Raw genomic sequence first — 16,097 nt, 5'->3', positions numbered from 1 at the left:
AATTTCACTGTAGATTTCAGCCTTTGCAATGCAAAAACTGAAATCTGTGGCAAGTCCGCTGTGATATCTGCAACGTCTGCATTACCTGACAAATATGCAAATGTTGGTGCAGATTCGTTGCGTAATTGCCCCGAATCTGCACCAACATGTGCAGCGGAAAAATTCTGCCATGTCTGAACATGGCTTTAGGTAACTACTTTCTCCTTCACTGATGTCACCAATAAAATAGGCTGAAAGTTCTGAAAATGGAGGGGAAAAGATCATGTGCATGACTTGGTGACAGAAAAAGCAGCCCCATAGAAGTTAATATGGCTGACAATGGCACCTGACAAACAGATACTGATCTTACCAGAGAAACACTGCATATTGGTACTGCTCGTGAGGATTCAGGAGCACAATTACATTTTTATTTTTAACTGGGCATATGTTACAAAGAATAAAGTTATCCAACAATCATACTGTCTATGTGAAAAAGTAATTCAACTGTCACTTAATAACTGATTGAACCAATTTTAGCAGAAAGACTTGCAGACTAATGCTACAAAAAATTGACATCACTATATTTTGTTTACATTGCTGTGAAGTTTAGTCCATTTTTTCTTTGGAGAACTACTTCTACACACAATCTTAGGCTTTTATAAACTAAGTTTTCCTGTGGGTAATATTGGGGGTTTGAGAGGTTTGTTCATTAACTCAATGCCGTTTTAAATTAAAAAAAAAAAATGTTTTTTTTTGTGGCTCCTTTTTATCCCATAACATATTATTAAAACTTCAGAAAACATTCAGTGTGAAAAATAGGTGGAAGGAGGCAAATAATGTTTCACAGCATTGTATATGGTATGCAAAAATACTAATCGATATGTACGTATAGTCAAACTAGTTATATTCAAATCATTTTAAGATCATGTTCAGACATGGCAGAATTTTTCCGCTGCAAATGTTGTAGCAGATTTGGGGCAATTACGCAACAAATCTGCACCAACTTTTGCATATTTGACAGGTAATGCAGACGTTGCAGATATCACAGCGGACTTGTTACAAATTTCAGTTTTTGCATTGCAAAGGCTGAAATACGCAGTGAAATTCCGCTTCTTCTCCGCAATGTAATGAGCAAGTTGCGGAGGGAAAATTCTGCACCGCAGTCTGATTTCCGCACAGTTATTTTCTGCAACATCTGAACTAACTTTCCTAATAATGTATAGAAATAAATGTAAAAAAACGTCTCCTGCAGAATTCCACTGCGGAATGTCCGCAGCGGAATTCCACAGCAATTCCGCCACGCCTGAATGTGTCCTAAGGGCATGACCAGACGTGGCGGAATTGCTCTGGAATTCCGCTGCGGACAGTCGGCTGCGGAAATCCGCAGCTTACACGTTTCTCCATTGCTTTCCACACATTTCTCGTTAGGTTCGTTTACACGTTGTGGACAATTCCGCTGTGGAGCATAGGCTGCGGTGCGGAATTTGGTGTCCGCAGCATACACTGGTTGTTGCGGACGTGTAGTGGACTTGTTGCAAACTCATTGCGGAATTTCTCCATTGACTTCAATGGAGAGTCAAAATTCCGCAATGAAGTCCACAGATGTTATGTGTGCTGCGTACCGTATTTGTTTTACGAACATGATCTTTCTTCATTCTGGCTGGACCTATGTATTTCTAGGTCTACAGCCAGACTGAAGCCCCATGCACACTAACGTAAAAACGCCTGTAATCACGGGCCGTTATTACGGCACGTGCAGGCCCATAGAAGTCAATGGGGCTCCCGTAATTACGGGTGACTACGTGTGTGCATCCGTAATTACGGGAGCGTTGCTAGGCGACGTCAGTAAATAGTCACTGTCCAGAGTGCTGAAAGAGTTAAACGATCGGCAGTAACTGTTTCAGCACCCTGGACAGTGACTTCCGATCACAATATACATCAACCTGTAAAAAAAATAGAAGTTCATACTTACCGAGAACTCCCTGCTTCTTCCTCCAGTCCAGCCTTCCGGGATGACGTTTCAGTCCAAGTGATGGCTGCAGTCAATCACAGGCTGCAGTGGTCACATGGACTGCCGCCTCATCCAGGGAGGTCGGGCTGGATGTCAAGAGAGGGATGCGTCACCAAGGTAACGGCCGGGTAAGTATGAATTTCTTTTACTTTTACTAGGGATAGGGCTGTCCCTTCTCTCTATCCTGCACTGATAGAGAGAAGGGAAGTACTTTCACCTCAATACGCAATGGCCAGTCCGCATCAATTGAATGCCCATTTTAGGCAGAGCCGCAACAGAATCTATAACAGATTTTGTGCGGCATTGATGCGGACAGTGGCGGAAAAAATACGCCACGTCTGGTCATGCCCTTACAGTGATGCTTTAATAACACTTTAGAACGTTTTGCAGGAATATTTACCCATAAAACTGTGTTATGAGCATTGCATTAAATCTTTAAGTATTCTCATTGTTGAAAAAACACTGGGGCAAAGGTTAATGGGAAAAAAAAACATTCCATTGGCAATGTGTTTCATAAATGTCAGTATAATTGTGTTTGAAATGTGAAGAAACATGTTCTGGTGGCAAAGTTTTAATTACACATAGCCACAACAAATCTATATTAATGTATCACTAGACCCAACAGAGAAAATATGCTTTATTTATTTCAGTAAGACAATATTAAACATTAGGTGAAGCATTCAGTATCCAGAGTATCTGAAATATTGAGTAACTGAGGCCGAGCTTTTAAAGGATGTCCCCTTGCCACTAACAGGATAATAGAAGACCCCAAAAAGTCACCATTGCTCTTAAAAATAATTATTTTTTTATTAGATAAAAATACATACAGTGAAGGAAATAAGTATTTTATCCCTTGATGATTTTGTAAGTTTGCCCACTGTCAAAGACATGAACAGTCTAGAATTTTTAGGCTAGGTTAATTTTACCAGTGAGAGATAGAATATATAAAAAAAAAAAAAGAAAATCACATTGTCAAAATTATATATATTTATTTGCATTGTGCACAGAGAAATAAGTATTTGATCCCCTACCAACCATTAAGAGTTCAGCCTCCTCCAGACCAGTTACACGCTCCAAATCAACTTGGTGCCTGCATTAAAGACAGCTGTCTTACATGGTCACCCGTATAAAAGACTCCTGTCCACAGACTCAATTAATCAGTCTGACTCTAACCTCTACAACATGGGCAAGACCAAAGAGCTTTCTAAGGATGTCAGGGACAAGATCATAGACCTGCACAAGGCTGGAATAGGCTACAAAACCATAAGTAAGACGCTGGGTGAGAAGGAGACAACTGTTGGTGCAATAGTAAGAAAATGGAAAACATACAATATGACCGCATCAATTTAATGCCCATTTTAGGCAGAGCCGCAACAGAATCTGCAACGCAGATTTTGTGCGGCATTGATGCGGACAGTGTATGCAGAACTCCACCACGTCTGGTCCTACCCTAAACATTTTAGCCAAATCCGCAACGGAATCTGCAAAGCGGATTATGTGCGGCATTGATGCGGACAGTGTCTGCAGAATTCCGCCACGTCTGAACATGCCCTAATTCATGCACATCTGCCATGTTTCCCTACAGATTACAACTGGTCACTGCAGGTCCCAGCAGGGAGACAATTTGTGATCAGTTTATTATCACGGAATCTCTTCTACAAGTAGGAATATGGCATAAATATCCGAGATGGGAATACCCTTTTTATTTTGTAATGTCAAGATAAAAAAATCAATTTTTATAAGAAAAAAGATTACCAATCATCAACTCTACATCCCATCATTGCTACACTGCCTCAATTATTCTAGAATAATTTTAAATGCTATGCTACAAAAAATGCATGTACTGTATAGAGTTTTGTTTGGTTCATGTAATGTCACTGCAATGTGTTTTGTTGATGTAAGAAAAGAAAACTAAATCTGCCTATCAATAGATAACAATTAAACTTACTGTTTTATTTCTTTTAGCTGATGACATTAATATTGACCTAGAGACCATGAAGGCCAGTGCTAATGGATTTATTGGGTGCCTTTCTGCCGTGCGTTTTAATGACATTGTACCGCTAAAGGCAGCTTTCAAAAACAATCATACTTCTCAAATAATAATACAGGGGCATGTATCAGAGTCCAGTTGTGGATCCGGAAATGGAGAAGATGCAGGATCTGGTGAAACAACCCACTCATTTGCTGGTAATTTTACTCAATCATTAAAGGGATCATCTGGTAGCTAAAAAATAAAAACAGGAAGATAAACTATTCATTGCCACTATTTTATACCTGATTTTTACAGTTCCAATTTAATATATATGCTTAACATCTTTGGTGCTAGTTTTTTTTTTTTGTAAATATCCATATTAAAAAAAAACATGACATATTCCAATTTTCACACTGTCCACTAGAGTACACATATTAGGCTGAAATTTCCTATTTTATGCAGCTCACTTGCCAATTATGTCGACTGGGACAGGGTCAGGGGATTTAATGACAGCTGTATTTTACTGCTGAAAACTAGATAAGGCAGGATAGTAACACTAAACACTATATACACGGATAAGTGTTGGTATGTGTCTCTCCTGTCACTCCTTGGTCTCTGTTGGAGGGGGCTGTATTCCATTATTTGCTGGAATCTGTAACAGTCTATTGACATTTCTCTGACAACTAACTCACATTCCTTTTCAGCTGCCATAAAGCACACACACTCTGCTGCACTATGTAGGCAATACAGGATGAAAGTATGTTTCTGCAAACTGGCCATTCCCAGGGAGGTTTAGAAATCATTAAAAAAAAATAGCTACATTAAGAAAAACTAACAAACATTATTTCTACAAATTTATATATAATTAATTAAACATAAATTAAATACATGATCCATTATCTGGAAATCTACACTCCAGTAGTGGGGACTGAATTCCATCTTATCCTGTTTGTAGCTGATTTTCAATCCATTCTATAAAAAAAGAGCTTCTTACATTGATGTCCAAGATCATGGACAAGTCTAGGTCCATAATCACTGCTCCTTCTCTCCCATCTCATTGACAACATCTCAGTGGCAACATTTAACAGGTTTTATATTGGAAAGTGTTTATTAATGCACGCTATTTAAATGCACTTTAGATTAGTTTAGAACCCCTTTTATTATTATTATTATTATTATTATTACGCCTATCTTATATTAGAATTTTATCTTATTATGAATATATGACTAAAACATTTTGTATCATTCATTTTAGATCATTCTGGAACATTGGATAATGGAGAACAGTTGACTAATGTATTGAACACTGGCTTTGCACTTATTGGAGGTAAAATCAAAATGTTTAAAATACACAACGCTTAAAATTATTAGTTTATACAAAAGATGAATAAGAGACATTTTTAAGCATCAATACAAATAGATCTATATAAAGATAGTAGTCTCAAGAAGACAACGGTTCTATTTAAAAGTAACAATGCTGATGTCATCTCTTTCAGTCATTTTATAGCAGACTAAAGCAATTAACATTATTTAACCTTAAACACGTGCTGCTCTGTTTATGTGTACGTCTGTAAACGTCCTAAAAATGTGTAGATTAATGAAAAAGCGACAAATCAGTGTTTTTCAGAATATTTGTATATTTTTTCATTAATTTCTTGTGGTAACACTTTGAACATGTAAATTCATATTCCAAGCATAGGACTGTCTGACAAATCTGTTAAGTCACAGTCACATTACTGTAAATCAGGGAGAAGTGATCCTTGCCAGTGTAAAGAATGAGTAGGTCCCAGTGCTATTTTTCAGTGGAGAGATCGCTCAAACATCTCTCTATTGAAATCAATAGAACTTACCACATCCACAAGTCCGGTCACTCGTAGATATGTGTAGCTACACTTCCTTTTAATGGTCAAGTTGGTCACACATGCACATCCATTTCTAAATACAATGGCTCATTCAGCACATCTATGAGGCTTTCAGCTTCCAGACTCCCAACACTGTGATCTATAGACATGTCTATTGGATACCCCTTTAATAACAACTAAAATGGATTAGCTCTGCATAAAATATTTATAGCCTCCGCTCTTGATTTTTTTTAAAAACACATGGATTCTCAAGTCGCTCTTAATTTATATGTATGTACCCTATAACTTTGTACAATTGGCTTGTTTTGAAAGAAAACACCAATGTTAAGGGGTTGGCCACTTAATAAAAATATTTCCTAAAAGACCCTAATCTGTATTGTTGTAGCACATAAATCTGTAAATCTCATAATACATTACCCCAGTAGAAGGCCCCCGGCTGCCCATGTATGGGCCATATAAACACTGTAGAACCGTAGATTCTGCACGTCAATAGCACCCAAGATGATGGCAGTCAGAAGATGTACCCACGTGACCCTTTTATCAGGGTTCTTGCACGCACCCTCTTTTGCACAGGCACTAAACAGTAACTAAATGTGTTCATCACATGCACAGATGCAGGTGGTTTTGCTGTCTGTATCTGCACATGCGTTCAGTTAGAATTATCATAGGGATATTGTGTGGATCTAAATTACAGTCCCTCCCAAAATTCGTAAGTATACACATAAATGTCACTATTAAATGTAATTTACCATTTTTCTTTTTGAAGAAGAAAGAGCATATAAAGAACACAAACAGATAAATGCTTCTGTCAGAAGTTTCTGTAAGAAGAAAATAAAAGCTGGAGTTGCGGAAGGGAAGGGAAGGGTAGGAGGAACAAATTTGTATAGTAATGGTAGACACATCAGGCAGTAAAAAATTTACTATAAGTTTTTCTCCAAATAAAGAGTGGTTCAATTACATGTTAAAATTATAAAGTCAAGATATGTAGGTCAGACATCATCATCAAAGTCCTCAATTACAGAGAGAAATTCCTGAAGTTGGCCCAGGGATTCTACATTAAAGAGGCTCTGTCACCAGATTTTGCAACCCCTATCTCCTATTGCAGCAGATAGGCGCTGCAATGTAGATTACAGTAACGTTTTTATTTAAAAAAAACGAGCATTTTTGGCCAAGTTATGACCATTTTCGTATTTATGCAAATGAGGCTTGCAAAAGTACAACTGGGCGTGTTGAAAAGTAAAAGTCCAAGTGGGCGTGTATTATGTGCGTACATCGGGGCGTGTTTACTACTTTTACTAGCTGGGCGTTCTGATGAGAAGTATCATCCACTTCTCTTCAGAACGCCCAGCTTCTGGTAGTGCAGATCTGTGACGTCACTCACAGGTCCTGCATCGTGTCGGCACCAGAGGCTACAGTTGATTCTGCAGCAGCATCAGCATTTGCAGGTAAGTAGCTACATCGACTTACCTGCAAACGCCGATGCTGCTGCAGAATCATCTGTAGCCTCTGGTGCCGATGTGTCCTCGCTCGTCTGACACGATGCAGGACCTGTGAGTGACGTCACAGCGTGATCTGGCAGAAGCTGGGCGTTCTGAAGAGAAGTGGATGATACTTCTCATCAGAACGCCCAGCTAGTAAAAGTAGTAAACACGCCCCGATGTACGCACATAATACACGCCCAGTTGTACTTTTACTTTTCAACACGCCCAGTTGTACTTTTGCAAGCCTCATTTGCATAAATACGAAAATGGTCATAACTTGGCCAAAAATGCTCGTTTTTTTAAAATAAAAACGTTACTGTAATCTACATTGCAGCGCCTATCTGCTGCAATAGCAGATAGGGGTTGCAAAATCTGGTGACAGAGCCTCTTTAAAATAGAGCGGTGGTGAAATTTGCAATTTCCTCCATTCTATATATTTAGTCACATTCATTTATCCAATGAGACATGTTTGGGGTTCTATCGATTTCCAACAAAAGGAAGACTTCTGGCTGCTGCCAACAGTGAGAGTATCACATTTTTGTGTGAATTCCCCCTTTATGTTTGGAGGCAACAGACCTAAAAGAACAGTGGTTGATGAGGGAGGTAGTAATCCCAACAATCTTGGAACTGGTTTGGAAAATATTCGTCCAGCACGTCATCAGCTTTGGATAAAATCCCCAATGCATACAAAAGCTTGTAGATAAATGTTACAGTTAAGATATATGAGTATTGATATAATTGGTGATTTGGACCATACAATATCTCTATGGCAAAGCAGAAGAAGAAAGTGTTGTCTTGGAGATAGAGAAGAAGATAAGTAAGGGGCACTGAAAACAATAATAATAAGGTCTCATGCACAAGACTGTATTACGGATCTATTATGCAGCACCCGTAGAATTCTTTATAATATTCTATAATATAAAATATTATATAATTCTGTATGCCTCTAATTTCTTATAGAAGCTTTTTTTCTCACGGATTCATATAGCATCTACCAGAAAAAAAAATTACTCCATCGCGGATAGTTGTGTAATATGGAATAATAGGAACGTGTGTCATTATACAGACTCTTTACACACGGCTTTGATCTGTGCAGGTTGCCTTAGTAAGCTGTTAAAAACGTCTTTCACATTTTTCATGTACAAAATTTGCCTTTTACCAAAACAAAACGCCTTTAAAGGAACAGTGTCATCACAAATTTATTTTTCATATGTTAAAGATGTTAGTGCTTTATTAAAAACGTTTATATTTATTTGTGTGTTTGTGTTTTACTTTTTCTTATTTTTACACTTTTTCTTCCCTATGGGGGCTGCCATTTTTTTTTCCATTTCTGTATGTGTCGATTAACGACACATACAGACATGGAATACGGCAGCCACAGTCCCATAGGGACTGCGAACGGCTCCCGTCCCATCCACTTCAATGTACGCCGTCTGTGTGGGAACTGCGCATGCGCCGCTCCCACACAGTCCAATTTGAAATGCGCGCCGTCCGGCGCCATTTTCGTGTGGACCGGAAGTCACGCCCGGACAGTAAGATTACTACTTCCGGTCGCGGCTTCCGGACTTGTGCACTTGGACCAGCGGCAGCAGACGGAGCGGACGGGCCGGAGGGAGCCGCGGCGGCAGGAGCAGGTAAGAGATTTATATGTATGTTCGTGTTTGTGTACGTTTACTACTGTATGTAAACCTACTACACTGTGTGTTAGCTCAAAAAATGGCGACACACAGTGTAGGAGGTTAGACCGTTCAAACCCCTCGTTTATCCCGGCACTAGCCAGGATAAAGGAGGGGGGGGGATGCTGAGAGCTCACTAGAGCGAGGGCTTTTTACCCAATTTTGCAGCATAAAGCAATGTGGTTGCTTTACCACATGCAATGCTGCAATTTTGGGAATAGCTCCATCTAGTGACCAGCAATGGGAAATATTATAAATTAGAATTAATTTATAATATTTCCTGACTCGTGAAAAAAATAAAAAAAATTTGAACAATGTTTAATCACCTACACACTAAATGTTTAATTTAAAAAAAAAAACCATGTTTTTCTGGCAACACATTGCCTTTAAGAACAAACAAAATCTTACATTCAATCCCCATTCCTAAGTAATCTGTCACAATCCATTTATTGTATAGTCATTATAATTATTTTTTTTTAAATTCATTTTATATCTTGCTATTCCTATTTACCAACAATGTTAGTGTTTATTCAATTAAAAGTTAAGAAACTGATAGAGGAAAATTCAGAAACCTGCTGTGCATTTATTGTAATTTGTGGGCACATTCTAAATGTAAATTTTTACATATGTCTCTATTATCATTTCCACAGGTATAATATCTGTTGCAGTATTTATCGTATTATGTATTGCTGGTATAGCAATAAGAATTTATCTCCAGAAGAATACATATAAAAAAAATGAAGCCAAAGAATCAGAACATGAGGACAATATAGAAGCAGCAGCAGCCGCATTGAAAGCTGAGATCAGTATGCAAAATTCAATCAACGAAAGTCAAAAAGAATACTTTTTCTAATGTGTTTTCATTGTGCAGCCAAACAATGGGACAGACAGACTTTCTTGCTAAGCAAGGGGGACTAGACAAACAACAAAACAAAGCATTAAACATGAACTGCAAGCAAACAAAGGCATAAACTGCATATGATCAACTACAGTGATTACTAAAAGAGGCCTCTAAAAATAACATGCGTCTTTAGCTGAATGCATTTCAGTGACGGCAAGCGCTGTATTGTACACTCTAATTGTTGGTAGTTTCAGATTGTTCTCACGTGACTTTTCAAACTTACAGAATTCCATAGTAAATTAATAATTCCAGACTATTTTCAAATTGAAGTTCTTAATTATGTCTGTGTGATTGAAATTTTTTGTTAATGGTTAAATCTGAACTGTAATTTCTTGCTTCAAAAGAAGGGTAATGTAGTGTTTTCTATTGTGATCTTCTACTTCAGGTATAGTACTAAAAATGACTATTTACATGACCTTAACCCCTGAAATAATTGGAGACACTAAGTCAAATATCACAATAATTATTTCTAGAAAATAACTTTATAAATTAACTTTAAAGTGGATACGGCGAGGTAATACAAATAATTAACTACATGCTAAGGCCGTTTTTGGAGTTTATTTTTTCCCAATGTTTAAAGAAAATATATATTATAAAATATATAGTTTTATCATAAAAGAAATGCATTTTAATGATAAATGTATTTTCGATCTATATGACAATCCCCTATAATATATGTCCCATACAATACCAAATCTTTAATGGGCTCATTTCATGCTAGCACCAGAGACGTTTGCTAACCTACATTTTTTTTAACAAATTTATAAAGCAAAAATAGCAATGAATATCAGAAAGGGAGGAAAAAGAAAGCATTCCCAAATGTAGAGAAAGTGACTATTCCTAGGTAGCATGGATGAAGTCTCATTGCGTATACATTTAAAAAAATAAATATTTTAACTTTCAATTATCCTAGATCTTTATTTGCAACTTGATTTATATATGTATTTCAACAGCTGTAGTGCAGCATATGTAAAATACATTGGTAAATTCATAGGCAATACTAATCTCTACAATAACTACAGAAAGTTTATGAACAAAGCTAAAATCTTGTCATTAATGGAAAATTCTACAATCTGATAGCAGATAACAAGTAAATCTAAATGATCATACACATCTACAAATCAATTCTATATCTAATAGCATTTTCACTAAATGAATATAAAGAGAAAATAGGGCCTTGTATAAGTGGGTGCAGGAAACCTATATGGCAGGAATCAGTCTTTCCACAAAAATTGTAATTGACACTTTGGTAACCTGAGTGAATCTAAACCTTCCTTAAATGAGAACTCTTACAAGTTCTATATACAAGCCACTTTAGTGTATTTTGAAGAACATATTTTTGCGACAAGTGTTGAAGTTGTGAAAGGTCTTAATTTTTGCGTTTCCCACAGACATGCTCCACTCAATTATTTTGGTGTCGTGGGTGAAACTACTGAAAACGCAATTGAAGAAGGTATATATATATACATATATATATATATATATATATATATATATATATATATATATATGTATATATAAAATCATAATCCAGCTGTCCGCCTATGCAGAACATGACATGTGCACATCCCCTTTCAGTTTAACTGCATACTTTGCTGTTATCACAGGACATATCATTATTAAGGCCTAATAAGTTCTTTGTGAATCCGCTGATAAGAAAGATAATCTAGTGGCGCTTGATTAGGTCCAAAGTCAGCACCAAATGACCGCCCTCTTATCTTCTGCTGAAACCTGGGGGCCCATTATTGTGTGAGAGGCTAGGCCCAACTGCGGTTCCTCGGGTACTCTAGCAGGTCTGACTATACTCACAGACAGTTTTCAACTTGACTTGTTAATAACTCAGGAATAAGGTATGGTAAGGTATGGTGATCATTTTCACATGTGTATCAGACATATAGACAATAATTAGACTTTTCTATAAAGACCTAGGATAAAAAAAAAAACATCTTAGCTCAGTATTTTGAGTAAAAAGTCTATTGGACAGATTTTATGAAAAACAATACACTGTTGGTTGTAGGCTGGTTCTATCAGGGTTTCAAGTTAACATTTTATTTTAGCTTAGTATAAAAAATGATGACACATATGTATACATTATTCCATATACCATTTTATTGCAATAAAACTGTTATTTCCTAACTATTTCATTTTTGTTTTAGCAAATTGGCTTGACTATACTGTACCATGATTGAACTTTTAATCGTTTAGTCTTGTATATGCACCTTCAGGGTCTTTTTAACAAAGCACTAAAATGTTTATTTGTGTTGCATTAAATCCACTGCAGACATCTCTGCTGTATACAGGGACAACTAAATAAACTAATACCCCTCTTGATTTCTATGTGCGTCTTGAATGTACAGAAAATGGAAAAATAACTGTATTGCGGTGTATTAGCAAATGTTCGAGTTGCAAACCATTTATTCTGAAACAGTTTCTTGTTATTTGGCATAGTATAACACTGTACCAGGAAAACAAGTTATTCACCATTATTTAAATAAACCATAAATATCTTTTAAATATTTAAAAATGCTTGGGTCCTTATACCTGGACAGATAAGTCAGTCGTGGACCAGAGAAGTAATCATATTGAATTTTCTTTAATGAACAATAAATTATTATTTTTAAATAATAGTATGTGCATTGCTTTTTTTTTGTAGTATGCTTCTATTTTCTATCACATTTGCTTTTCTTTAGAGAAAAATGTAAGTTGCTGTGCGGTTTACATAATTCTGTAATTTTTTGGGGACTATACATTACCAAAACATTCATGGACTCATTTCAACACCAGAGATGTGTGCCCTTTGTCTATTTTCTGTTGTTTATTTATAAGGCAAATATGGGAATGAATATTAGAAAAAAGGTAAAAAAGAAAAAAGCATTCCTAACGGTAGACAGAACAGAACTATTCAAATAGTAGTAAGAAATGACACTCCATGGATCCTTAGCTCTAAACTTTAAGTGACATTTTAGAGCTCTATAGAATGCTTGGTATATCATATGGTTCTCTCAGAGGCCAATTTGAAGATGCAATGGCATTTTGGTGCCTTGGATACAATGACATTTCCAAGGCTCTGAGACATGATTAAAACAAGAACACAGCCATTATCTCAAGACTCCAAATGGACAAGACTTTTGAAATGGTGAATCTTCTTAATAGTGGACATTTTGCCAAAGTCACTCCATGAATGCAGCAATAACTCATCCATAAAGTCACAAAATAACCCAGATGGACATCTAATAAGCTGCAAGCCTCTCTCGTCTAATGTCAGGGTTCGTGACTTCGCAATAAGAATTGGGCCATTAGAAAGATGAATGTGTAGTAAGACAGGAACCCCTGCTTTTCAGTAGTAACTTTAAAGGTCTTCTCGAGCCATTTGGGCTAATGCGCTATAGATAGGTAAATAAACAGGCAAAAACAGCATTTCATAGTAAGAATATTAATCACATGAACAGCCGAATATATTGCCGCTGGTGGAAATGTGATGTAAGGATAATTTGCCGCCTCAGGACCTGGACAATTTACCATTACTGGAAGAGCCATTATTTTTTCACTGTACTGCAAAATATACATTTTTGTTATCTGTCTGTAAGCAGAAACTGATGTGTAATTGTGTAGCAAGACAGTGACACAAAACACAAAAGCAAACCTATACCTATAGTTAAAGAGAACCAGAAGTAAGTTTTGGACTGAAAGTTTCCTTGCTTGCAGCTAAAAGGGATTTTGTAGCAGGAACTAAAATGACCTTAAAAATAGGAAGGAACAGTGGGCTGAAATGTTTAATAAGCAGGTGGTTTAGCCTGTTATTAAGTGGACCTGAGGCATTTCTCAAGCTTTTTTGCCTTCATTTCAAGCTGAAGGATTTCCATTGATTTTGGTGTTTGGCTCAATAGAGATTATTTCAATGGTGTATGCTGATATTTCTATTTTTTTCACGTGGATTTGCTGTTGGAAAATGGACTAGCAATTATGGCTTGACTAGTGCAACTATGTTTTGATGTAGATTAAACAAATATTTCTTCCATTTAATTGCCCTGTCAGCACCAAATATGCCCAGTGCCTGATAAAGGTATGTGAAGATCCCTGGGGAAAAAATGTTGTGGAGACTTCCCAAGTAACACGTGATTGTCAGCAGATCCCGCTGTGATCCACAGGATCCCCTGACAATCTAATGTGTATAGTTGCAGCCAAACTGTCCCCTGATATTTACTATTGGGGAAAACAAGGATTGGGCATATTTTATTTTTATACGCCTGATCCTTTATTGCCCCAAGGTAAGGGCAGTTGGAAGTGTCCAGCAGCTGCATTTCCCGCTCTCTTTATGTCAGTAAACATAAATGTCACTAAAGTTACCAATGCAGATAAATCGGGGATACAACCTACAAACACAAGAATTCTGAACCATAGTAATAAATATTAGTACACGCTGCATAATTTTCTGCCTCATATTTAAATATTTGTATTGTTGAAAGTACACTAAAAAACGTATCTCTTATTGCTGGAAGTGCCTGTTGGGAACTGTAAAGGTAAAGCCCCTTGGCTTGGCCCCTTGGCACTGTACCCTGCTCTAAGCGGGTGGGCACACAACCCCCCAGCCCACTACAACCACCCTCTCCCCAAACCCCCCCAGCCCACTACAACCCCCTCCCCTGACAATCCCTCCAGCCCACTACAACTCCCCCTCCCCAGCCCACTAAAACCCCCTCCCCGAGCCCACTACAACCCTCCACAACAAACTTCATATTTTGTAAGGGATTTTAAGGTACGTTCACAAAGGGCAGATACGCTACGTAAAAGGTACACAGCGTATCCCCTGGTGACCACAGGGAATTCCGGGGGGGGGATTTCACCAAATTGTGGTGCAGTTTTTCATCTGGAATGTTAGCTACGGAAAACTGCAGAATTAGTACATCATCGTCCCAGGAGACTGGCCTACAGAACGTCAGAGGTAAGTATAAGGTTTTTTTTTTATATAAGTTGCGATTTTTACGGCGTAATGACTGCGATTCCGCTTCAAAAGTCGCAATACTTGACTGTTTGTCGTGGGTTTTCCCCATTGAATTTAATGGAGATCTAAAACCTGCAACAAACTACCAGCGATTCCGCAACCACAATTGACATGCTGCACCTTAAAAAACGCACTGTGGGTTAATTTGTGTGCGAAATCTCAACATATCACATTTGAAATCTCATCCACTTCTCTTCTGCTACTGTATTATGCTGCGGATTTTCCGCAACTAAATACCTTGCAGAAAATGCACAGTATTTACGCCACATGTGGACTAGCCCCTAAGTCAATCTATATTATCTGAGGGACTTCATATTATGATCCACGAACCGATTGAGGGCCCCCTCTATTAGCATCCATACAGGACTTATTAAGTGAGCTCTCAATCACCCATAAACTGGCTTAGGGCCCCCTCCCCATCACTGGTGGGAAAGGGGGCCCTCAGTCAGCAAATTGGCAATCTGGAGCTCCCTTGAAGGGGTTGTCTGTGCATGTGGCTGTTTTTCATACAGCCCCTGTAAGTAGTGTTCTAAAGTGGCCCACTCTCACGACCCATCACCCCCCCCCCCAGATGCCGACTTATTAGGTGCATGTCAGAAGCACAATATACTGCAATATATTTGAATTGCAGTTTATTGTGTAAGCGATCGAACGAACGCTGGTTCAATTCCCCTAGGGAAACTGGTATAAAAAAGTTAAAGACAATTAAATAAAAGTTTTTGGTTTCATTAAAAAAAAAAAATATTAAAACTTAAAGCAATGTAAAAAAAAAAACATTAACATAACTTGTATAACCGTAAAAGTCTTAACCATTACAATATAACATTATTTAACCCGCACGGTGAACGCCATAAAAAAAATTAAAACCGCCAAAAGTCTCATGTACCCCAAAATGGTACCAATAAACACTACAGCTCGTCCCTCAAAAAATAAGCCCCATACATCTCAATCGACGTAAAAATAAAATTACGTTTTTCCTTGTAAAAGTAATAAACATAAAAGCAAACTATATCAATTTGGTATCGCCGTAATCATATTGACCCGTAGAATAAAGTTAGCATATAATTTTTACTGCACGTTGAACACCGTAAAAACGAAACCTCCAAAAAATGGAGGAATCACTGTTGTTTTTTGCCATTCCACCCAACAAATAATGTTTTTTGTTTCTCAGTACATTATATGGTAAAATAATAATAATATGGTACATAAAAAT

The 16,097-nt window shown here is 37.4% G+C and overlaps 1 protein-coding gene across 1 annotated transcript in view; it reads left to right on the top strand.

Annotated features, from left to right (window-relative positions):
• CNTNAP4 (contactin associated protein family member 4) overlaps window positions 1-12,507 on the top strand; it is a 334,655-nt gene extending 322,148 nt beyond the window's left edge. The window contains exons 22-24 of the mRNA XM_075828837.1: window positions 3,956-4,177; window positions 5,218-5,289; window positions 9,632-12,507. Coding sequence (XP_075684952.1) covers window positions 3,956-4,177; window positions 5,218-5,289; window positions 9,632-9,834 — 497 coding nt within the window. The 3' untranslated portion in view covers window positions 9,835-12,507. The remainder of the gene's footprint in view (window positions 1-3,955; window positions 4,178-5,217; window positions 5,290-9,631) is intronic.
• The last annotated feature ends 3,590 nt before the right edge of the window (window positions 12,508-16,097 follow it).

Source organism: Rhinoderma darwinii, chromosome 1 (genome assembly GCF_050947455.1).
Source record: "Rhinoderma darwinii isolate aRhiDar2 chromosome 1, aRhiDar2.hap1, whole genome shotgun sequence".
Classification (NCBI taxonomy): domain Eukaryota; kingdom Metazoa; phylum Chordata; class Amphibia; order Anura; family Rhinodermatidae; genus Rhinoderma; species Rhinoderma darwinii.
Note: the sequence above shows the minus strand (reverse complement) of the source record. Positions and strands in the feature narration are given on the sequence as shown.